General features: G+C 40.4%; 1 protein-coding gene and 1 pseudogene across 1 annotated transcript in view; one reads left to right on the plus strand and one right to left on the minus strand.

Moving 5' to 3' along the window:
* The window catches only part of mbtd1 (mbt domain containing 1), a 34,757-nt gene extending 14,159 nt beyond the window's left edge, over positions 1-20,598 (plus strand). The window contains exons 12-17 of the mRNA XM_085361174.1: positions 308-455; positions 548-630; positions 4,163-4,397; positions 5,789-5,860; positions 19,496-19,651; positions 20,047-20,598. Of these exons, the coding sequence (XP_085217300.1) occupies positions 308-455; positions 548-630; positions 4,163-4,397; positions 5,789-5,860; positions 19,496-19,651; positions 20,047-20,165 (813 nt within the window). The 3' untranslated portion in view covers positions 20,166-20,598. The remainder of the gene's footprint in view (positions 1-307; positions 456-547; positions 631-4,162; positions 4,398-5,788; positions 5,861-19,495; positions 19,652-20,046) is intronic.
* LOC146626144 (uncharacterized) lies at positions 17,682-18,323 on the minus strand (annotated as a pseudogene).
* Positions 20,599-25,168: the final 4,570 nt, after the last annotated feature.

The raw sequence follows: 25,168 nt of genomic DNA on the forward strand, positions 1-25,168 counted from the left end.
AAAAAGAGGGGGAAAAAAAGAAAAAAGAAAGCCACCGAACATGGGAGGGCGAGGCAGCAACCTTCCGCCAATCAAAATGGCACGCCTAGCCAAGAGGGAACCAAAGGACAGCACCCTGCGCTTTGCTTTTGGAATATGCTTATCATCCTCTCCCGCTGTACCAAAGAGAGCAAGTAGGGGGTTGAGAGCTAGTTTCAGGCCGGTGGCCTTGTTCAAAGTCCAGAAAACCTCCTCCCGAAAAGCATCTACATTTTTGGAATTTAGGTTGTACATTAAAGTTGACATGACATAACTCTCTGCTATATAGGTGTTGGCAGATGGATATCTCATGATTGGGGTAGATGGCTCAGAGGCAGTCGATGGATCAGACTGGTTCTGCTACCATGGCACCTCCCCTTCCATCTTCCCTGTTGGCTTCTGTGAAATCAATAACATTGAACTCACACCCCCTAGAGGTACTCTACAGTTATATTTTTTTTCTTCACTTTGGAACCTTAAAATTTGGGGTTGTTTATGTTCTGACCTTGACACATACTGTGTTTCTCAGGGTACACTAAACTCCCATTCAAATGGTTTGACTACCTCAGAGAAACAGGTTCAGTAGCTGCTCCTGTCAGGCTCTTTAACAAGGTAAGGTTTATTGATGTATATCCTGTGTGGTTTTTAAACAGTTTAAAAATCTTCTGCTAATCAAAATCCCATAACTTGCAATAAAAACACCATCTGCAATTATCTACACCACAGGTGTCGAACTCCAGGCCTCGAGGGCCGGTATCCTGCAGGATTTTGATGTGTCCTTGATCCAACACAGCTGATTTAAATGGCTAAATTACCTCCTCAACATGTTATGAAGTTCTCCAGAAGCCTGGTAATGAACTAATCATTTCATTCAGGTGTGTTGACCCACAGTGATATCTAAAACCTGCAGGACACCGGCCCTCAAGGCCTGGAGTTCGACACCCCTGATCTACACTATATAGACCAGGGGTGGGGAACTCCAGGCCTCAAAGGCCGGTGTCCTGCAGGATATCACCCTGGGTCAACACACCTGAATATGATGATTAGTTCATTACCAGGCCTCTGGAGACATTCAAGACATGTTGAGGAGGTAATTTAGCCATTTAAATAAGCTGTGTTGGATCAAGGACACATCTAAAAAATTGCTTAACTCCTAGATATTCCATGATCAACTGTAAGCAGTATTATTGCAGAGGAAAAGCATTTGGGAACCACAGCAACTCAGCCATGAAGTGACAGACCACGTAAATTTGCAGTGCAGGGTTGCTGAGTCCTGAGCCATGTAGTCGGTTGTCAGTTATATGCTGTAGAGTTACAAACGTTCTCTAGCATTAACATTAGCACTATGCTGGGAGCTTCATGATATCGGTTTGTCAGTCTAGCTGACCCAGTACTTTTGTCTGTGTATAACTACAATCAAAACATGTGTGATAACTAAGTTTAAGGAAGTGATTCCTTCACTGTTAACATGATGGAGACTGAAAATGACTTTCCACTCTCCATCTTTGTTTGTCCTCGAAAAATTGTTGTTACAAGTGTTACACAAGTATGATTAATCTGTCCTCATTAAGATGGCTGTAATTAAATTATTACTTGAAAAGTTCTTACTAGCTACTTTTATTTCAAAACATTTGGAGATGTTAACTGTCAATCAGTTAAATAATCATTGCAAAAGAACAGATAATTTGCAAAGATTCAGTCCAGATTTGCGCCATAGCACAGACACGGCACTGGTAAGGTAACAAATGATCAATGATCAATTGATGATCAATGATCAATTCAATTACCACTGACAACAGTATTTTACTAAGGCGATTAGAATACAACGGTAGTATCAGTCAGTGTGGTCTGAATTTGATATCTCTACTAGATTTAAATTTCTCTTATTCATGCTCAAAAGTTGGTCACAGAGTTCCACGGGGATCCAAGAATGAGTGGCCATTTATTATTTTAAAATTGATACCATAGGTGCATCTACTAAAAATTGTGGACAAGTTTGAATATCAGTGACCTTGACCTCAAGGTCCAGGTCAGAGTCCATTTAAAAAAAACTTTTTTCCGCGACGTTTCAAAGAGCCGGAAAGTAAATAAACGGCAGACAGAAATGAGGCAGGTCGAATCGTCTTGGGTTTTACGCATGTGCAGTACTGGAACGTAAGCGTTTTCGGTTATTTGGCTCTCTCTCTTGGCTCTCGGCGAAGGCGGTCGCACTTTTTCTCCTCTCCTCCTTCCCCTTATCTTCCCTGCTTAGCCTCTTGTGTCCTTGTCTTGTCTCGTGTGTATTACTTTCCCTCGAACAGTCTCTCACTGTCGTTCTCTAAAACCTAAAAGAGAATTATGGATTTGATCAACTGGTCTCTGAATGCTATTGACACCCTTTTCTCAACGAGGAGTCTGGGCTCGGGAGAGCCCGAGTGCCCTGGAGGGACTTTCCCTGCCGGATACATGATGGATGGGTGGCAGAACTGGAAGATCATGTGCCTGGCGGGACTGTCGATCGAGGACGCTGAAGATATCTACCTATTCGGAACCATGATAACAGGGTTCTTGCTGATTGGAGCTGGCTTGGCCCTGACTTATTGGAGAAATATGAGAGCGGAACCAGCTGTTCAACCCCCCCCCCCAAAGCTGCCCGCTGGAATCGAAGCGACTGGATGAGGCGCGACCTCTCACAACGAACGCAGTGTGGTTAACACCTTGGAGACGCTTACAGCTGCCGTGAAGACTCAAAACAACACCATTGAGCGTATGTTGGGATACATCAAAGAGAGGCCTGCTCAAAATGAGACCCTTGAGTGAAAGTTGGATCACATCGCAGAATGGCTCACTGCAGTTGTGGGGTCTCAGAATCAAAAGAATGATAACACCATGGAACAGAAGTTTGATACCATCATGGGGAGGCTTGCGGCTCTCCAACGGGAGATTGAGGGACCAGTGTCGGAGTGTTAGGAACAGCTTGAAATTCTCCTCCTCTGAGCTGCTCGCATAAAAAGAAAATTGACAACCTCAACATGCGGACACCATGGCGCCAGCTGGGGCTGGAGCCGAACAAAAACTCCCTGATAACGACTGTGTGATGACTATTCTTCCCATCCCATGCAAGGCCACCTGGATTGGCTAGCAGACTGTTTACTTAGCCTGATAGGGCGAAGGACACTGTCTCAGCTGAACTATGGACACGCACACACATACACTTACACTGATAAGCACTCACACATTTCCCTTCCCCTTCCAATGCCTTCGATGCTTGTTGCCTCCTGGGGACGGGTCTGGGCCCGCGCTGGAGAGTCGGCGCAGTGGCAGGATGGCTGCTGTGTTGCCTGGGATTACTCCTTATCCCCAACCCTGTTGCTGTTCACGTGCTCTATAATGTTGTACTGTGGACATTTATGTGCTTTCTGTGCAGAGGAGTTTTTTTTGTTTCCTGCTCTCATGCTGTCCTCCTGTAGCCCAGCATGAGTAGAGGTCTCTTTTTTTCCTCTTGTACCTTTCCCATTGTAGTGTACATTTCAGTGTTTTTTTTTTTCTGTAATGCAACCGTTCTCTGACTTGTATCCCCATGTGATGTCTGTGTTGTATGTGTAAGGTCGGGGGGCGGGTTCATTCCACTGCAGGGCAACCTGCCACTGCATGTGGCGAATAAACTTTGAACTTGAACTTGATTTAAATGTGGATGAACAACTCTATGAAAATGATAGTGTGGACGCGGAGCGTTTTCAGACGTATACACTGTTTTCATATTTATCCGGGCTAGTGTAGATATAGCCTTAGAATCACCAATTAACCTAACCCCACCCCACTAACTGCATGTCTTTGGACGGTGAGAGGAAGCTGGAGTACCTGGAGAGAACCCACACAAACTCCACACAGAAAGGCCCCGGCCAGGTGGTCGGGATTGAACTCAGGACCGTCTTGCTGTGAGGCAACAGTGCTAATCTCCATGTCACCGTGCCCCATCCATTTAAACAGTAGCAGTAAAAACTCATGTCATTATTGGTCATATTCATGTTATGACTGACAGGATTTGTAAAGTTTCTCACAAGCTTTTACTGAAGGATAAATACAGGCTGCAGTACTTTTAAGATCCGGGTTTTGTTTGTTAAATTTCTCTTTTTCCACTGTCCTTGATCCTTTCATGTCCTAGGAGGTTCCCAATCATGGGTTTCGGCTAGGCATGAAGCTGGAAGCTGTTGATCTGATGGAACCAAGGCTGGTGTGTGTCGCCACGGTGACAAGGATTGTGCACCGCCTACTGAGGATCCACTTTGATGGTTGGGAAGACGAGTATGATCAGTGGGTGGACTGCGAGTCGCCTGACCTCTATCCAGTGGGCTGGTGTCAGCTAACAGGCTACCAGCTCCAACCGCCTGCCTCACAGAGTAATGCCATAATGCTGTTCATACTTCTTCCTCTAGTGTCTTAGTGCAAAACGTTTAGAGAATTATTAATATCAAGGATCAGACAAGATAGTAGGGCAGAGAATGGGATCACTACATGAGACAGTTATAATGAACTACAGTAGGTCACGAATAGCTGTCACTTGACCAAAAACTTTTGGGATCTGCCTCAGAGAAAATGGTTGAGCTTATCAAGTTTAAGAAAGGACATTACATCACGCAGCCATTGAATGTGCAAGGGGGTATTGCTGCATTTCCAGAGGAAGAATAGGTGTTTTCTTGCCAATATATAACTGAGAAATAGAGAATCGTTTGTTATCCCACAGACCACCTGTGCGGTTGAGTGTGCGCACATCTAGACCTGTAAACATTGTGAGGTAGGGATGTGCATATGTGTTTGTTTGTCTCATAGGGGTGTTTATAAACTGCCACCAATCAGGAATGCCTGCTTAGAATTTATAGATTTACAGTGAGCTTATTTCAGGTCTATTTCTCGTACTGCATTTATTTCAGCAGTTCAATTGATCATTACGTTTTGTTTTTTTCTGTTTGTTTGTTTTGTTTCAGTGGTGTTTGTCCTGACCACTGAGAGTTAGTAAGATACACAAGAAAAGACAGTAGAAAGAAAGCAATATAGAAAAAAGGGAAAAATACAGAAGACTATGCCTGAGAAAGCTGAAAAAGCAAATGGGTGACACGGCGAAAGGAGAGAAAAGATAAGGAACAAACTGGTGCTGTGAAAGTTGAGCAGTGGCTAAATGCTGGGCCTCTCCAGATGCAATTTGTTGATCTCTAAGATGATGTGGACCCAAAAGAGCAGTTTGTACTGAAAGAAATTTCTCAGATATAAGGAAATTAGCCCCGTGTATCTTGACCATGTCTTGCTCCACACACAAAAGCAAGGCAATTTTCTCTGCAGTCAACATAATGAAAACTAAATATCCTTCGCAGCCTTAATGTAAATCTTCAAATTAACCGTTCCTCTTCATATGTAGGTCTTTTAAAACATTCTCTTTTTGTTTTGACTGTTCAGTCACTGCAAACCACCTGGAACTAGAAGATAGTAATATGAGCATGTTGCTGTGGTGGCTGTCTCAAGTCTGCCACCTTGCAGTAGGATGACATCCTGAACTATCTTACCTAGGGCTCTTGAACTTCTCTCCAACCATAACCTATATCATTTGGAGAATGTTTGCGCATGTGCCTCTGCCTCACAACTGCCAAAAAGATAATTATGTATCCTGCCAAAGCTGGAAAAGGCTCCGGCCCCCCTCCTCGTCCCGCGACACTGAATTGGATAAGAGGAAGACAGTCGTATGGATGTGCTTTCCTCTCATTGTATGCTTGAATGTCCTTTCTTGTTTCTTTTTTAGGTAACAGAGAAATGTCCCAGTCTGTTCCCAAGCAGAAGAAAAAGGCCCAGCAGTATAAAGGCCAAAAGAAAAGTGAGTATTCCCTACTTTAGCATCAGAGTTTCTCTGCTTTATCTACTTGTTCTCCTTTTGTTATCAGCTATCTTAGTAAGGGGGCCCCTTACCCTAACCATTAAAAATGAATGCCTAACCCTTACCCTAAACCTAACCATAACCTAATTGTAACCCTGACACTAAAACCACATTTTGAGCCTCAAAAAGGCCTTCAAATATGTGAGGACCGGTGTGTGTGTGTGTCCTCACAAGTGACTGTTGGTTCTCACAAGTATAGTAGTAGTAGTAGAATGGAGATTTCGGTCCTCACAAAGATAGCTAGACAGGAACACACACACACACACACACACACACACACACACACACACACTCACACTCTGATTTAATGCAAAAAGGTCTATTAACACATAGTGAGTGAGAAAGGTGACTGAAGAAGAAATACTTAACACAGCATCCCCGGCAGCCTATTGCAGCATAACTAAAGGAGGATTCAGGGTCACCTGATCTAGCCCTAACTATATGCTTTAATCCTCTGGGGTCGACAGACGCGCCGGTGCGTCAAAATCACATGACCAATTTAAGATGACACAGCAACAAGATGCAGCGACACAGAGTCTCCAATTCAACTTGGTTCGGAAGTGCGGACTGCAAGGCACATACCAGTTTTTAAATTGTGTCGTTTGGCCACGTAAAACCAGAGTTATGATAAAAAATACACGCAATGTTTTTTTTCTGAACAAAACAGTGGTGTTTACAGCGAGAAGAAATGGTTAAAAACTGCATTTTCTAAGGACAGCGCTAGCAAACACTGCGCTTGCGAGTGAAAAAAGAAAAAACACCCCTTCCCTATTGGTGTTAAAGTTTACTGTGTCAGCCAATCAAAAAAATGATATGGCAACATGTGGCACTTGGTTTTTAGGAAGAGGGGGAAGTTTTAGGAGTGACACCTGCGAGAGAAAGCGGGCGAACGAAAGAGAGAGAGAGCGAGTTTTCATATGTGAGACATTAGTGACGTTTAGCGTGTTTGGAGGCTGTAGTTAGTGTGTAGTGTAGTAAATGTACAATTTCTATTTGCATTTCAAGTTATGAAAATGATTCGTTAAACATGTTTGTGGCTTTTACAATAAAAAATGTAATTTAAAAAAAAAGAATTTTCTCTGAATTTTTAAGCCTAGTCTTAAAGGTAGAGATGGTGTCTGTCTCCCAAATTAAATTTGGAAGCTGTTTCCACAGAAAAGGGGCATGAAAACTGAAGCCTCTGCCTCCCATTCTATTTTTAACCTCCTAGGACCTAGCAGGTTTACTTCAACTAACCCTGACTTTCTCCGCCTCTTTGTCGGAAACCTGACTGTAGGAAGTGTCAGACATGGCGTGCTCCTTCCTTGAAGAGCCAGTAGATGTTGAAGCCCAAATTCTCCGCAGAGCTCTCCACCGGGAGAGAGTGATTAGAGCGCGTTCGGACATTTTATCATTTCCTGATGATTTCCTGTGTGAACGTTACCGTTTTTCAGCACAATCTATAATTTATTTGAATAACATCCTCAAACCTAATATTGCTCATGTGACACATCGCGGACATTCTCTCAGTTCTGTACATATTATTTGTATTGCACTTCAGTTTTTTGCAAACGGGAGCTTTCTGTATAATATTGGTGACGCTGAGCACGTTTCCAAGGCTACCGTCTGTCGGGCAGTCAGGAATGTTACAGTTGCACTGAAACGTCTCCTGTACTCGTTTGTGGTGTTCCCCGGTCATGGACCCACAAGATTTATCAAAGAGGGATGCCACAAAATTGCAGGTATCAGGATGAACGAAACTTAATTCATGATGTGGTGACACTTGAACTACTACTTAAATTTTACATTTATTTTCACGGTTCCCAGGCGTGATTGGCTGTACAGATGGCACTCACATTCCAATCATTGCTCCTTCAGTAAATGAAGGAGACTATGTGAACAGGAAGTCTTTCCACAGCATTAATGTACAGGTACATAGTTCCCTGTAGCATTTCAAACTAACAAATTATTTCATTATAGTAATGGATGCTAATTTGTGTTCTCTGCACTGTGAAGATCATATGTGATGCTACCAACATTATCACAAATGTGGAAGCCAACTGCTCAGCCTCTGTGAGTGGTGGTGGTGGAGGACCCCCACCTATTTTTCGGGCCTCCGCTTTTTTTCTGTTGGCTATAACGGGTCACATTTGAGCATACAGAGTAAGCAAATATGTACTTGTAACGTGCTCAGATAATTTCAATAAGTGCTTACAGAAAGAAAATTAATGTAGCCTCTAACTGCAATTGATTGACATCGGACAAACAGATCAAGCACTATGGCTCATAATACAATTACACCTTACCTGTTTGGACTATATTTTTATATTTCATTTTTACTTGCTGCCAGGAACGTTTGGGGCCTGTTGGGTTGCACCTGCGCTCAAATCACATCACAAAATAAAATGTATGAAATAAAAAATAAAATATAATAAAATAACGTGTTAAATGGGTGGAAATCCCTAGATCAATGTTTAAATTAACACTCACGCATTGACTCTGTCGGCTATGTTTTGCCATGCATGCTCTCTTTCTTTTGCAGCTGAGGCTGTGTTACTTTTTTCCCGCGGAATTTGCATGTTATCGGCATATGCTGCCATCAGAATTTCGGCCTCAAGCGCTGTAAGATACATTGTCCGCGCCTTCTTTCCCTCCGTCTCCATGGTGACTCGCTTAATCTGTGCTCCACTAATCAGGGCTTTATGTATCCTCGTGCGCGCGCTTAACTTGGGGTTAAAGCAACTCCGCGTTGACTGAACTAATTGTTATCAGCCTTTCTGAAACCGAATATTCCGAGTTGGACAGTTCGGGGTTACTCAACCCTGAGTATCGTTTTTCACTCTGAGTTTTCTAAACCGGCTTCCTGAAATAGGGCCCAGGGGCCCGTTCTTCGTACCTCGCTAAGTAAGTTAGCTGGATTTGATTGTTGACGATTTCGCATGATCCTGGATCGTTCGGTTCCCCGAAGCTCATCCGGGACTTGCTGTCATAGCAACATATCCGTAAGCGTAAACCTGCTCGGGAGCAGGTTTACTTTATGTAAACAGGATTAGATCGCGGCCACGCAGGTATGTCCGCTTCATTTATACGAAAGCAACAGCGATATTTTACCACTGTTTCACCATAAATAAATAACATCAATGTAACTAAAGATAATGCAGCACTTGATCCTTTTATTGATTCCATACAGATACATACAGGTCATTTCCTAAAAAAGGGAAATGTACTATTAATCATTCTATTACTTCGTGTAATCAAGATGAGAGACCACGGCTATAAAAGCGAAGGTGGATTTGGGAAGTCTGTCGCAGCCATGTCCTGTCCGTATACGCGAGCCACCCATTGCGGAAGGTGCAAGATTGATAAGGAGAGTTTTCAGAATTCAGCGTATATTGCGGGATAGACAGGATCCTTTAGCTCAGCGCGACAGTGTGCTCATAGAGAGATATCGATATTCCCGTGAGGGTATTATTTACTTAACCAACTTGTTGACGAGGGGGTGCCGGACCACCACCTGTCTTTTGTTGCTTTGCCCTTTTCTTGGTTGCTGTTATGAACAAACAAACAGATTATTTCAGGGTCTCTTTTCAAGAGACGAAAACCAATATAAGTGATAAATATTACCATTCTGTAGAATATTCTAATATTTCACTTTTACTTGTTCCCATGTTCTAGTGGGTCCTGTCGTGGCTCTAATGTGAAAGAGGATATAATGTAATATAATATGATATAATGTAATATAAAATAATATAATAAATTTACCCTACCGCCTACTGGTGTTGGCCAGAGGGGCCGATGGCGCGATATGGCAGCCTGGCTTCTGTCAGTCTGCCCCAGGGCAGCTGTGGCTACAACCGTAGCTGCCTCCACCAGTGTGTGAATGTGAGAGTGGATGAATAGTGGCATTGTAAAGCGCTTTGGGTGCCTTGAAAAACGCTATATAAATCCAATCCATTATTATTATTATTATTATTATTATTATTATTATTATTATTAAATTACTTACGAGTTTAATTTGTCAGCAACTTTCTGCCAGCCCTCTCTCCTTGCTTTTGCAGCATTTGCAGTGTTCCCTTGCGTTTTAATTAAACTCTGAAACTCCTGAAATCCGTCAATCAAGAGTTCTTGCTCTGCTGCCGAAAAATACCGAGCGCGCTCCTTCGACATTTTCGCCGACCAATCAAAGGGTTGCCGATCAATGTTTCTACTATCGATGCGTAGCCCCTGTTAAGCCACCCGGTGATCTCACATTACTTCATCCAGCTGTACTAAGCGTCAACAACAGGTGTGTTCGAAGAACCGGAATAGGGAGCTCAAAGTTAGCGCGATGATTTGATCTTGGATGTGTCATTTGATCTTGGATGTAGTAAGCGAGGTACGAAGAACGGACCCCTGGTGTCCACATATGTGGACATCACATTTTGGGTTGTCTAGACAAAATACAAAATTTTGCTCTAAAGGGGCCTGATATCCACTTACGAGAATATTATACTGCCTCTGTTTTATCAAAATTTAAAACAAATGTCTTCACATGTGGCTCTAATTTTTCTTAGAAACAAATATTGGGTAAAAAATAAAAATAAAAAAAATCTGGTGATTCTTTCTTTTTACATTCATCGGGTCCCAATATGCCCAAATATCAAAGAGAAATTAAAATGCTTTCCATGGAAGAGTTCAGGTCTTAGGAGGTTAAATATCACAAGTAAGCCTGCAGACGTGCTCTAATGGGGTGATATAGTACTTTAAAGTCATTACGATAAGATGGGGGATGATTATTCAAGACCTTGTATGTGAGGAGCAGGATTTTGAATTCAGTTTGGATTTAACAGGGAGCCAATATAGGAGATATACGCTTTCTCTTTCTAGTCTAGGATGTCCTGATTATAACAAATTACAGTAGTCCAGGTTAGAGGTAATAAATGCATGACCTAGTTTTTCAGCGACACTCTAAGACAGGATATTTCTAATTTTAGAAATATTGCACAAATGGAAGAAAGCAGTCCTACATATTTTAGTATCCTTTTAAATACCATATTTCTAAGATTTTCAGGGCCGAGTACAATAAACTCAGTTTGATCTGAATTTAATTCAATTCAGTTTTATTTATATAGCGCCAAATCACAACAGTCGCCTCAAGGTGCTTTATATTGCACAGTAGATCCTACAATAATAGATATAGAGAAAAACCCAACAATCATATGACCCCCTATGAGCAAGCACTTTGGTGACAGTGGGAAGGAAAAACTCCCTTTTAACAGAAACCTCTGGCAGAACCCGGCTCAGGGAGGGGCGGGGCTATCTGCTGCAACTGGTTGGGGTGAGAGAAGGAAAACAGGATAAAGACATGCTGTGGAAGAGAGACAGAGATTAATAGCAGGTACGAATTTTAGAAGCAGAAAGTTAGAGGTCATCTAGGTCTTCGTGTCTTTAAGACAATTGTGCAGTTTAACTAATTGGTGTGTGTTATCTGGCTTCATGTATAGATCGAGTTGGGTGTCATTTGTATAGCAGTGAAAATATATCCTATGCCTTTAGCACTCACAGATCAGAGAGAGAGAGAGAGAGAGAGAGAGAGAGAGAGATTTAAAAAAGAAAAAAAATTAGGGGTGCAACGATACTCGTATCGATATTGAACCGTTCGATACAGTGCTTTCGGTTCGGTACGCATATGTATCGAACAATACAACATTTGTAATTTATTTGATCAACTTTCCTTCTGACGATGCTGTCTGTGTTGAGCGCTCAGTGGATCTGCGCTCGACAGTGCAGCCTAGGCGGAGCAGTCGAGTGCAGATTCACTGAGCGCAGGGCAAGCTAGCGAGACAGAAGCTAAGCTCCCGTTGCAACATGGCAAATTGAACCTCCCCAACCCTCATTCAGATCTGGCGTTTGGAACTATTTTGGTTTTCATGTGACGTACAGTGGGGCAAAAAAGTATTTAGTCAGCCACCGATTGTGCAAGTTCCCCCACTTAAAATGATGACAGAGGTCAGTAATTTGCACCAGAGGTACACTTCAACTGTGAGAGACAGAATGTGGAAAAAAAAATCCATGAATTCACATGGTAGGATTTGTAAAGAATTTATTCGTAAATTAGGGTGGAAAATAAGTATTTGGTCACCTCAAACAAGGAAAATCTCTGGCTCTCACAGACCTGTAACGTCTTCTGTAAGAAGCTTTTCTGTCCCCCACTCGTTACCTGTATGAATGGCACCTGTTTGAACTCATCATCTGTATAAAAGACACCTGTCCACAGCCTCAAACAGTCAGACTCCAAACTCCGCCATGGCCAAGACCAAAGAGTTTTCGAAGGACACCAGGAAAAGTATTGTAGACCTGCACCAGACTGGGAAGAGTGAATCTACAATAGGCAAGCAGCTTGGTGTGAAAAAATCAACTGTGGGAGCAATCATCAGAAAATGGAAGACATACAAGACCACTGATAATCTCCCTCGGTCTGTGGCTCCACACAAGATCTCATCCCGTGGGGTCAAAATGATCATGAGAACGGTGAGCAAAGATCCCAGAACCACACGGGGGGACCTGGTGAATGACCTGCAGAGAGCTGGGACCAAAGTAACAAAGGTCACCATCAGTAACACACTACAACGGCAGGGAATCAAATCCCGCAGTGCCAGACGTGTTCCGCTGCTGAAGCCAGTGCATGTCCAGGCCCGTCTGAAGTTTGCCAGAGAGCACATGGATGATACAGCAGAGGATTGGGAGAATGTCATGTGGTCAGATGAAACCAAAGTAGAACTTTTTGGTATAAACTCAACTCGTCGTGTTTGGAGGACAAAGAATACTGAGTTGCACCCCAAGAACACCATACCTACTGTGAAGCATGGGGGTGGAAACATCATGCTATGGGGCTGTTTTTCTGCCAAGGGGACAGGACGACTGATCCGTGTTAAGGACAGAATGAATGGGGCCATGTATTGTGAGATTTTGAGCCAAAACCTCCTTCCATCAGTGAGAACTTTGAAGATGAAACGAGGCTGGGTCTTCCAACATGACAATGATCCAAAACACACCGCCCGGGCAACAAAGGAGTGGCTCCGTAAGAAGCATTTGAAAGTCCTGGAGTGGCCTAGCCAGTCTCCAGACCTCAACCCCATAGAAAATCTGTGGCGGGAGTTGAAAGTCCGTGTTGCTCGGCGACAGCCCCAAAACATCACTGCTCTCGAGAAGATCTGCATGGAGGAATGGGCCAAAATACCAGCTACTGTGTGTGCAAACCTGGTAAAGACCTATAGTAAACGTTTGACCTCTGTTATTGCCAACAAAGGTTATGTTACATGTTAGTATTGAGTTGTATTTTTGTTATTGACCAAATACTTATTTTCCAAGTGCAAAGACAAGTGGAAGCAGACGCAAAACAACAAGCACGCATGCTACAAACTTTACCCGAGTCATTTAGACAGCCGTTAGCACAGGATTCTCCTTATGGGGACCTGATATGTTTAATATGCTGCTGAGAGTATACTCCAGAAGAAGCGTATAGTATAGCTTTTATTTTGGAAAGAGACATTTCTCTGTAATAAACTCTCTTTTCCAAAGATGAGTGACGTCCCGGGGCTAGCGATTTTTTTTTCCAGTCGGGTTACCAAAATCTATCTCTTCCCTGCCCGTCGGGCTATCGCAGGAAGGAAAAATATATGTCAATGCTTTTGCATTCTTTCGGAAATGTAGCTGGGTAATTATGTCATTGGCATCGGTGAGCTACTGTCAATATGTGACATATTGAAATTGAGTTTGAATTTGCGCTTGTTTTTTGCTTTCACTTTGCAATCGCGCGAACTGTGTATAGAGAGCGACAGCACTGATTGGTGAGTGATGATAATTTGCGCACCAATTCCTCTGACATCGTCTTATCAATCGTTAGCTTACTATGCAAACACGACAAGTGAAATCTCCCGCAGCTTAAACATGTGAGAGGTTGATCACGCAGAGAATCGCTGAGCTTATGTGAGTACGTGTGTAAAAGCAGCAGGATATATATTTTAGTTCTGCTGAGCCAAATAAGACAGGTCAGGGTGAAGAAGTGACAGCCAAAGAAAAGCTTACCACAAAACGGAAAAGTAATGACAAATCAGACTATAAGGCAAAAAGAAAGTGCAGCTTTATGGTTTCATGGACAAAAGAATTTCTGTGGCTGCAATATGACGAGCTAAATAACCAGGGCTGCACATAAGTGGTCTGCAGGTGCGCATTCGCTGTCAAAATAAAAAACGCACACAAGATAAGAAGTTGCAACATGTGTTTGCATACATAAGATTTTCAGGAGGAGGACAGACATTTGTTTGGAACTCTTAAAGATATCGAAGAAGCTCCTTTAAGCAATTACTGTGATATTCCTCCACCTCCAAAGAAATGTCAGGAGTCCAAACCACAAAAGAAGCACGTATTCTCAGAAAAGTAGTTGCAGGAGGTGAGCTGGCTTCAAACAAATGATGAACGCACAGAGATGTGGTGCGGAATGTGCCGTGAAAATTTAATAAATGACAAAATCAAAAAGGCATGAACATTTTTTTTTTTTTTTTTTTTTTTTTTTGTGTATCGAAAACATATCGAACTGTGACACCAAAGTAGCGAACCAAACCGTGAATTTTGTGTATCGGTGCAACGATACACAAAATTCACGGTTTGGTTCGGTCACGGTTCGATATTTTTTTCGATACATGCCTTTTTAATTTGTCATTTATCAAAATTAGAAATATATATTTTAACTCAAAAGTACAGTTTTTAAATTTAATGTTGCTGAAACAAAAAAGTAATAAAAAATAAATAAATAAATATATATATATATATATCTATATATATATATATATATATATATATCTATATGATCTGATTGAGGAATCACTCATCTTTGGAAAAGAGAGTTTATTACAGAGAAATGTCTCTTTCCAAAATAAAAGCTATACTATCCGCTTCTTCTGGGCTATATTCTCAGCAGCATATTAAACATAACAGGTCCCCATAAGGAGAATCCTGTGCTAACGGCTGTCTAAATGACTCGGGTAAAGTTTGTAGCATGCGTGCTTGTTGTTTTGCGTCTGCTTCCACTTGTCTTTGCACTTGGATGATGTCGACGTAAATGTGCAGTCATATTCGTTGTGTTCCCACTAGTGCTGTCAGCGTTAATCTGAAATGACGTTAATGCCACAACACGGCAAATCTCCGTTAACGAGCTACCGCGGATCGCCCCGTGTGTGGGGCTGGACGGCCAACACCATAACGAGCAAACTACGCTAACGCACTAGTTCCCACCCATGTAATTGAGCATTGCGTGGCACATCCGACACTGTTTCACTTTTGTCCATGACGCGCTTACCTTCAGGGTCATACGTCACATGAAAACCAAAATCCAAACGCCAGATCTGAATGAGGGTTGGGGAGGTTCAATTTGCCATGTTGCAACGGGAGCTTAGCTTCTGTCTCGCTAGCTTGCCCTGCGCTCAGTGAATCTGCACTCGACTGCTCCGCCTAGGCTGCACTGTCGAGCGCAGATCCACTGAGCGCTCAACACAGACAGCATCGTCAGAAGGAAAGTTGATAAAATAAATTAAAAATGTTGTATTGTTCGATACATATGCGTACCAAACCGAAAGCACTGTACCGAACAGTTCAATATCGATACGAATATCGTTGCACCCCTAATATATATGTCTATACCATGTGTTTTGTGTGTGTGTGTGTGTGTGTGTGTGTGTGTGTGTGTGTTTTGTTTTTATGGACATGAAGTCTGCCAATAAAGATTGAATTTGATGATGCTGCCTAAGGGAAGCATGTATAATGTAAACAGAATTGGTCCTAGCACTGAACCCTGTGGGACTCCATGATTAACCTCATTGTGTGAAGAGGACTCTCCATTTACATGCACAAATTGGAGTCTATTACATAGATATGATTCAAATCTAAAGCATGATGTAATCACTGTAATAGGATATTATGGTCAACAGTATCAAACATGCTTCACTGAGGTCAAGCAGTGTTTGACAACTACTCTACTCAACTTGAATTTTTGAGATGAAAGGAAGGTTGGAGATTGGCCTATAATTAGGTAAGACAGGTGGGTCAAGAGATGGCTTTTTAAGTAACTGTTTAACTACAGCCAGTTTGAAGGCCTGTGGTACATAGCAAGGAATGGGTTCTAAAAGTCACATGGATGGTTCGGAAGTAATTACTGAAGTTAACTTAGAAGAGTCAATGGGAGAAAAAGACTTTAAATAAATATCAATGGTACTAAAAGCATCTGTAGAAAATGTTATGCCTGTGAGACAGTAATGAGTAATTTTTTCTCCAATGATTAAAATTTTATTTATGAAGAAATTCATGAAATCGTTACTTAACGTTAATGGAATGGTTGGCTCAACAGAGCTCTGACTTTTTGTTACCCTGGCTACAGAGCTGAAGAGAAACCTGGGGTTGTTCTTATTTTCTTCAATCAGTGATAAATAGTTGATTGGCTAAATGATCTTCTAGATTTGTGACACGCTATTTCCTCTCCAGCTTACGAGTTATCTGCTTTAGGCTACGTGTTTGAGAATTATACCATGGAGTCAGGTACTTCGGATTTGACTCTCTTTTTCACAAGTGCTACAGTATCCACAGTCATAATTATTAAAATTATTAAAAAGATAATCGACCTGTGTTAAGTAGTGTTTAGGTAGCTGCTCTGCTCTGTGTTGGTACAGGGCATTGAAAACGATAACAGCGGATGAATTATATTCTTAAACTTAGTTACAGCACTTTCAGAAAGGCATCTATTGTGATGAAATCTACTCCCTACTGCTGTGTAATCAATTATTGTAAGTTTAAATGTTATCAGGAAATGATCAAACTAGAGACGGATTTCAGGAAACACTGTTAAATGTTCAGTTTCTATGCCGTATGTTAAAACAAGATCTAGAGAGTGATTAAAGTGGTGGGTGGGTTCTTTTACATTTTTAGAGAAGCCAATTGAGTCTAATAACAGATTAAATGCCATGTTGAGGCTGTCATTTTTAGCATCTACATGGATGTTAAAAATCATCCACAATAATTATTTTATCTGAGCTCAGAACTAAATCAGATATAAAGTCTGAGAAATCAGACAGAAACTCAGTGTAAGGCTTAGGTAGACGATAGATGATAACAAGTAAGACTGTTTTTTGAGTTTTACAGCTGGGGTGGACAAGGCTGAGCATCAGTCTTTCAAATGAGTTAAAACTCTCAGTCTTGAAGATTGCTGCCACACCTCCCCCTCGGCCTGTGCCTCGAGGTTTCTGATCGTTACTATGACTCGGGGGGTGTTGATTCATTCAAACTAAGATAATCATCCTGCTGTAACCAGGTTTCTGTAAGTCAAAGTAAATTGATTTATTGATAAATTACTAACTCATGTACTAACAGAGACTTGGAAGAGAGAGACCTAATATTTAATAATCCACATTTCACTGTTTTACTCTCCAGTGCTGTTTAGAATACTGTATTGTTCTTTCTTTGTTTTTTTATGTTTAAAAAATGTTGTTTAAATGTTGTTGTTATCTTTAAATGTTGTTTTGGCTGATTTGTTGTTTGGTTTTTTGTTTTTGTTTTTTGCCTGTTTGGGAGCTGACATAGCCTCTAAGGGGATGGGGTTTTGGGGGGATAACAGGAGGAGAGAAGCTGCAGAGAGGCGTGTAAGACTGTAACTCTGCTTCCTGGTCCCAGCTCCAGATAGTCACGTTTTGGTGGGTTAAATTTGGATGGAGCAGCTCTTATTTCTACAAATCTGGCAGGGAGGATGCCATCTCTCCTAACAAGACCAGGTTTCCACCTGAAAGTTTCCCAATTGTCTGTAAATCTTGATGTCTTGATATCTTTTTGGACAGCCAGCACTGGACATTATTTTGTCAAAGTTATACACCGATTCAATATTAATTTTACTGATCTCTGACTGACATAACCGGGTGTCATTACTACCGACGTGAATTATAATTTTACTGAATGTACGTTCACTCTTAGGCAGCAGTTTTAAATTTCCCTCAATGTCACCTGTTCTGGCCCCTAGAAGACCATTACTATGGTTGCTGATGTCTCTCGCTTCACATGTTTAAGAACAGAATCGCCACTTTCAAGATTTTGATCTCTGGTGGGTGTGTTGCAGAGTGGAGAAAAAGCAGTTTGACACATGAACAGGTTGGTGGTGTACCTGGGGCTTCTGTTTAAGACTGTGCTTCCTCATCACCGTCACCCAGCCATCCTGTTTTCCCCGCTGCTTGGGGAGAGCGAACTACACTACACTACCTTCGGCTGCACCAGCTACAGGGGCTGGGCTAGCTAAAGGTATTTCAAGGGTGCAAAACAGTCTCCAATTCAGTGATCCTGGCCTGGCAAATAGGCTATATTTATTTTAAGAATAATTATTACTAAAGGAGGTCAAGGAATAACTGATCATCTGACACAATGAGTGGGAAAGTGTAGGTGGGACAGGTGAAGAGGCCCTGCTGTTAAGTCGGCTGCGAGCTAAGCTGGGGAATCCCTAAAGACACAGTGAGTTTGCTTCGGATGAAGCATGTGACGATTACACTATGAAATAAGACGTTATCTATAAGTTTTTAATTAAATCGCTACACAAAAACACCACTATGTGTTGGACCAGGAAGCGATACTCTACTGCAGGAAGTGCGAACACCAAGTGACCCAAAGGAATTGAGATATTGTGTAAAATATTGTTCATAACTTTAAGCTTTAATACAGTCTCACCAGGTAAGTTCTCTAACTCCCCTCCCACACCCCAAAAATTGTCATGAATTAGTTAGAGAAGCACCTGCTTTTTTTCTTTCTTTTTTTTAATACAAGGCTTTGAACATGTTTATTTCTGCTGTAGATTTTACATTTTTATGGAAGTCTATGGGGATTGACTTCCTTTTGGAGTTTGCTTCAAGTAGTTGTTTGAGAAACTGCAGATTTTGGCAAATCAGCAATATCAGCACTAGATACTCTTCAAGTATGGCTTTGCCATACTTCATGGATGCTCAGATGGAACACGAAAAGTTATTATTTTAAATACTGACAGTTCCTGTAGCATTCATCTTGGTTTACCGTGGATTCATAATTATGTCATATGTCACAACCATGATAAATCATAGTCACAAGCAAATTATAATTATTGTTTCACTCCCACATAGTCTTTACAAGCCCTTGCATGTAGGGCACAGGGATGTTATCCTATGGGAAATTTGTCTGAGAGCAGAGTCACCTTAGTTATTGTTAATTCATAAACTTTAATTTCAGCTCCCGCTTCATGCAGTGTTAAATTTGTGCACCAGGACTTCTGTTGTGCAACTATGAAATACTATAATTTGCTTGTGATTATGTATTATATGGCTTGCCACATATGGCATAAATATAATATCATGCTAATTGTACATCTGCTTACTTGTGTCTAGCACTCAGAGTACAGCTTACCAGGGGCTTATTCAGATGGGCATATCAGTGTTAGCAGAAAGGAATGATCAGACAGCAGGTTTTATTTAACTTCATAGTGCTAAGTCATCTAAACGTAAAGTCATCCCATATTTGTAATGAGCCCCCTGGTAGCTTACCCGCATCTGGCTTGGTGTTTAGAGAGGAAGATTCCTGTTGGTCGACGGCCCTTCAGTCAGGCAGGCAGGAGGAGGAGCAGCTTCTCAGGGGACGAAGAGCAGAGTCCACCCCCTTACCCTGCCCAGGGGCCAGCTCGGCCCAGACCCCGCACCCATTTCCACCTAACCCACAAATCAGGTAATGGCACTCTTTTAAAAACAAAACCAGCACTGCACTGCAAGTATCCTGGGTTGTTTTCGTGTGTGTGTGTGTGTGTGTGTGTGTGTGTGTGTAGGGGGGGTGTATGAAGGACTGTCTATGAAGACAGTCCTGGTCACCAGGCTACACTGTGGGGCTGGAAGCTGCTGATTCAATCAACCTTTCTCTGTTCGTTATCAACATGAATATTTCATGTCAGTAAAGAGTAGAGTGGTGCTTTACAGTAGGGACTGGGTCATTTATTTTGATGCCTGTCAGGTGGTTTTAAAATTAACTTCCGAAGCAAAGGCTCCTTGCATTTTTGTTCAAAGTGCATGAACACAAGGGGCTCATCTTTGCTACTCTTCTCTTCTGCATTCTGTTCCTGCCTCTAGAGTCTCTCCTGCGAATGAAAGAGGAGACCGCTGAAGTGGATGAATTCACCTTCTCGCAGGGCACCTCAGACCAAGAGAGCAATGGCTCGGGCAGTTACTACATTAGACAGGAACCCTGATGTGACAAAATCGAGGAGGAGGAAACCACAAAAGGACATCTCTGGAAACACCAAACCAACAATCAGGAATGGGGAGAGTCAAACTCACCTGAGAGGATACTTGAAGAGTGATGCCACAGGCCACCTGTAATGTCAGCACATGAGGAATAACATTCCTCAACATCACTTAAAACGATTTTCTAACCTTGTAGGGGTGTGTCCACATAATCACTCAGAAAGTCCTGTCTAATCATAGAAAGCACCCAGAGTCAGGCCTGGGTCATAGATGTTTGGGCATTCTCTTTCTACGACCTGCAGCTTTTTCTCCCTTTCTTTGGCTATCTGAACCAGATGAGCTATTTGGATGATTTTATGTCTTGCAAGCCCATCCAGCCTCAGCCATAATGTGGGCCACATACAGAGACCTGGAGAAACTGTGACAACAATTTATTGAGCCAGGTCTTTAGGTTTTCTTGCGTTTGTTGTATGGGAAGGGGGGGGGGGTTGTTGGTGGTGGGGGTTTTTTGTTTATTTTTTTTTGTTTTTGTATGAAAATGTCAGAGTCAGCCGTTTAGCAGCTGCATGAGCAAAGTAAGGCTGTCAGAAAGATGAGCAGAGTTGTGTATATTTTTGCAGTATTGCCAGGTGGACTTTAATTTTAATAATAGTACTTGAATTTTTCCTTATTTCATTTTGTTTTGATTTTCAGGTTGATTTTTTTTATGTCCTTTTTTCATGTTTTGGTGGCTGTTTGAGTAACGTGTTGTTTTATAAAGTGACTATTCACTAGTAAGTGTAGGCCTATTCAGATAGAGCTACACAAAGAGTTCTTGCAATGCTGCTCAGCATTAATGATGGTCGTTCCCTCCTTTTGTTCTTTTTCCTTATAGTATTGAACAGAAGATTTCCACAGCTACATTTATTCCTCATTTAGTTATTACAGAACCAAAATCTGTTGCTCTTTTTTTTTTCCAGACTCAACAAAATGATGACCAGTTTGACAGAGTCCATTACAAAAGTAGTTTTATAATAGATTCTTTTTCAATGTCCTACTAATCTTATTATTATTATTATTATTATTATTATTATTATTATTATTAACCTTTCACTAACTTTGCAATGTTTTAAACTAAGAAGTCTTTTTGAGCCCATTTGAGAAGCCAAGTTCTTCATTGACCTTTTAGGGTATCTTATCACTTATTTTTTGTTAGTAGATTTTCTTTTTTTTATCCACATTTACAGGGTTTTCCCACTTTCTGGTGCAGCTTTATACAAAAACACATCTTATGCAGCTGTTGCTTTTTTTTTTTCTTTTTTTTTTCTTTTTTTTTTTTATATTAACAAACAAAAACACTTTTTTCACATTCCACTGAGCTTGTATAGACAATATATAAAATATGGACATGGCTACCACGAACCATTGGTTTTCAATTTTTAACTGTCAACATTTAAGTTTTGACCCTTTTTGTTTTGTTTCTTGGAGCCAGAAATGAACATAATTGAACAACAGGTGGCTAAGTTACCAGCAAATGCTAGCTAGGTGGTTAGCAGCCACATACCGCCTAATTACTGCTAATAAAACACTCAGGTTTTCACTCACCAAGGGTGAAGCACAAACATCTTGAATGTTATTTTCCACCAGCAGGGCTGATAATTTGTCAGATAAATAGATGCCAAAAGGCATCAACAACACAAGTATAGTCCAGAAGTCTAGTTCAGTGACGCCAGTTAATGGAGGTGTGGCCTGTTGCCAGCCACACCACAGCTGCCTGTGGTAGTGTGTCTCACACCACAACTTGGCCATATACTGGGATATAAGCACATTTTTCTTTTAATGCTGTAAAGCTGAACATTGTATGTAGGGGTTATGACTTGCTTTTGGAGCTAAGCTTGAGTTTTTGGTCCTGCAGTACCTCTGTGAATGAGCAGTTGTTGAAGCAGTTATCACTGGGGTAGCTTCAGATTCTGTGTGCTGTACTGATAAAAAAAGGATTACTGAAGCTGTGGAAATGAAAATGGCTTTTTTTGTTTGTTTGGGTTTTTTTTTTAAAAAGAAAAAGAAAAAAAAAAGCTCCACATTTTGATGATATGAGAATATTTCAGAAGAAACAGGAAGTGTAAGTAAGCAGCAGGTCGCAAAGTTTAAATGAAAAATCGCACTGTTATGATAGGATATGATGACATGTCCCCACTGCCCGGCCATACAATATGCTTTGAGCTTTACTCTCTGATTGTAGCTGCTGTAAAAGATGAACTTCAGTCTTATCAGAGACTTGTCTTATCACTTGGTCCCTGGACATAATCATAATAATCTTGGTATTCTGTTAAAGTCTTATCAATATACATGTCATGTCCTTTTTCTTTTGATTTCAGTTGTAATTTTACCCAAATCTGCATCTGCAGTGTGCCACAATTATATTCAATCTATTATTTAATTTTTAAAAAATAATATGCAATACAGAAAATCTTGAAAGGAAAAAAAAATTTCCTTATTCTGAAGAAATGTAACGTATGACATAATGAAATGGGAATTATAGAATTCATTGAGTAGTAGTAGTAGTAGTAGTAGTAGTATTAAATACATATGAATCACTTAAAAATATTAAATGCATACAAAAGTTTATTAGAAAATTACATTTTAAACGCCCCACCAACCCTAATCTGCTGGATAGAAAGTTAAGGAGGTAGATGGCAGAAATGTAAATTCACTTCATGGCTGTTGTTGGTTTATTCTTTAGTTAATGGAATATGATTAAATACTGTATGTGGCATACTTGAGACTACATACTCCATTTAGTTTCTGTCACTCAATATAGGTGGCTGGACTCCCATGTTAAGACAAAGTGGGAGAATCTACCTTGGTTACAGCAAACTTATAACCAAACAGGTCTTCAAGTAATATGCAAAATGTTTGTAGGGTTTGTGTGTGTGGGTGTGCGTACGAGTGATAAAGCCATGTATGCAAGCTAGTTTATGATTCATCTGAGCCACAGAATGACAGGTTGTTCTTGATAATTAAACAATGCACTGCTTTTCCTATCGTCTCTGAAGGCAGCATTCACATGGCATAGTGGCATAAAAACATATATTGTATGTAAATACATATATTTATACTCCACCACTGTGATGGAATCAAACAAAGAAATCATCTTTAGCCAGAAAATGGAAAAGACAACAGACCACCTTTGATTATTCTTAGAGCTCGATTTTTGCAACCGTTTATCTACTACCTCCTGATGCTAGCTATGTTTAGCTAAAGCGAGAGCATGAAATAGACTATTGCAGTGTGTTGGCTTATGCAAATGGAAAAAAATCAACAACCTGAAAATAATCCACTTGAAGGCTAGACTTCAAACGTGGAATAATATTATTGCAACACATGAGGAAGTCTTCTATTTTGAATGTAATGCAATATTAATAGATCCAATCTTATTTTGCTATACTAAGTAAAATTTATAGCGCCTGCAAATTTCACGATCACTACACTGTTATCATTAGCATGTAAGAAAAATTAACAATAGGGTGTTGTATAACTGTGACTTTTATGGTCAAAGGGTTTAAAAAGAATGCTCACTTTATGGCCAAAGGATGCTTTTAAATGCAGAGAATCTGTAAACTTCTCAGTAAAGGTAAACTAACAAGTTTCAGATTCAAAGATTCAATTGAATGGTTCAATTCTCAGGAAGTTTTGATCCTTTGTAAAGGTTGTGTGAATCAGCAGGGTTTGAAAACCCCAAAGGCATTTTGATCTTGTAGATTTATTGTATGGAAGCAAACAAGGTTTTAAAACGACAGATTTTGAAGCAGGTCGTGATATTTGAACGCTGAAGCCTCCCCAGAATTGTGATTCTGATTTGTGATGGCATATTTAGTACATTTTTTAATTTATTTCAGAATTTTCAAGAAACAGAACTGTCAAAACTTACTTCCCAGAAATTAAAAATTCATGTAAAACATAAAAATGGAGGGGCATAAATTTATGTTAATTGACATAACAGAAATTTGCATCTCCAGCATCATAAAAGTATGTAAATGTTTTTTTTTGTTTGATTTCCCCCCCCCCCCCCGTCAGTCATAGATCCCATTGTTGCTTAATTACAGAATGTCTTTTGAGAGCAATAGTCAAACCTTTTGGACTTACATATACACATATAAAAATAACACACACACACAATAAATATATATATGAATGAGGAAGACTGTTGCTAAAAGATCATCATCACTATCCTTTAAAATGATAGTTAAATATCAACATTTGGTATTAAGCTGTGTTTAAAAACAAAATTCATTTAAGAATTAAGTTATGATTCCTTAATTAGAACTCTTTTGCTTCCGAACACTCAAGATGAACCATTCTGCATTCATGTTTAAGTTCATCTCCTGAGATTTGAAAACAATTGTTTTAAAAGGAAAACAATTGTTTTCCTTTTAAGAGAAACTTGTACAAGAAATGCAAAGGTTTTTGATTGTGAAACAATAAATGATTGTCTTACAATAAGTGCAAGACTCATTGACATGAGCCCTTTGAGAAGGTGCTCATGTTCCTGTAATGTATGAAGGCAAAAGGAAACATTAAAATACCTGATCAGCAAAACGTATTTGTACAAAAACAAAATGACTGTTCTGTTTCTGGCCTCCTTTAGATTAAACCCCAAGTAATCAAATGTTATTTCAGATCTCCAGTTCCTAATATTTTCTTGTAGAAAATGTACTTTTTGATTTACCTTCTTTCCTAATGCTCCATCCACAGTTGCTTATATATTTAAAGATTTTGAATCTCAGTAGCTTGAGATGAAAGCAGGTTGATGATTTTGATTTTGGTGGCACGTAACAGTAATAATAAAAATGTTACTCTACCAAAACAGTAATAGTGAGAACAATATGTCATAATATCAGGAATAACATTACCTGATAACAATTTATATTATTTCATTTTCCAAGTAAGACAAATGTGACAAATTTCATTTTGAATTAAATTTCTATGTGGTAAAATAAGTTGGGTATGCCAAGTCAGAATTTTCCTA

This window comes from Diplotaxodon limnothrissa, linkage group LG8 (genome assembly GCF_057381915.1).
Source record: "Diplotaxodon limnothrissa isolate DT_005_m linkage group LG8, D_limnothrissa_male_GT1.1, whole genome shotgun sequence".
In the NCBI taxonomy this organism is placed as follows: Eukaryota; Metazoa; Chordata; class Actinopteri; order Cichliformes; family Cichlidae; genus Diplotaxodon; species Diplotaxodon limnothrissa.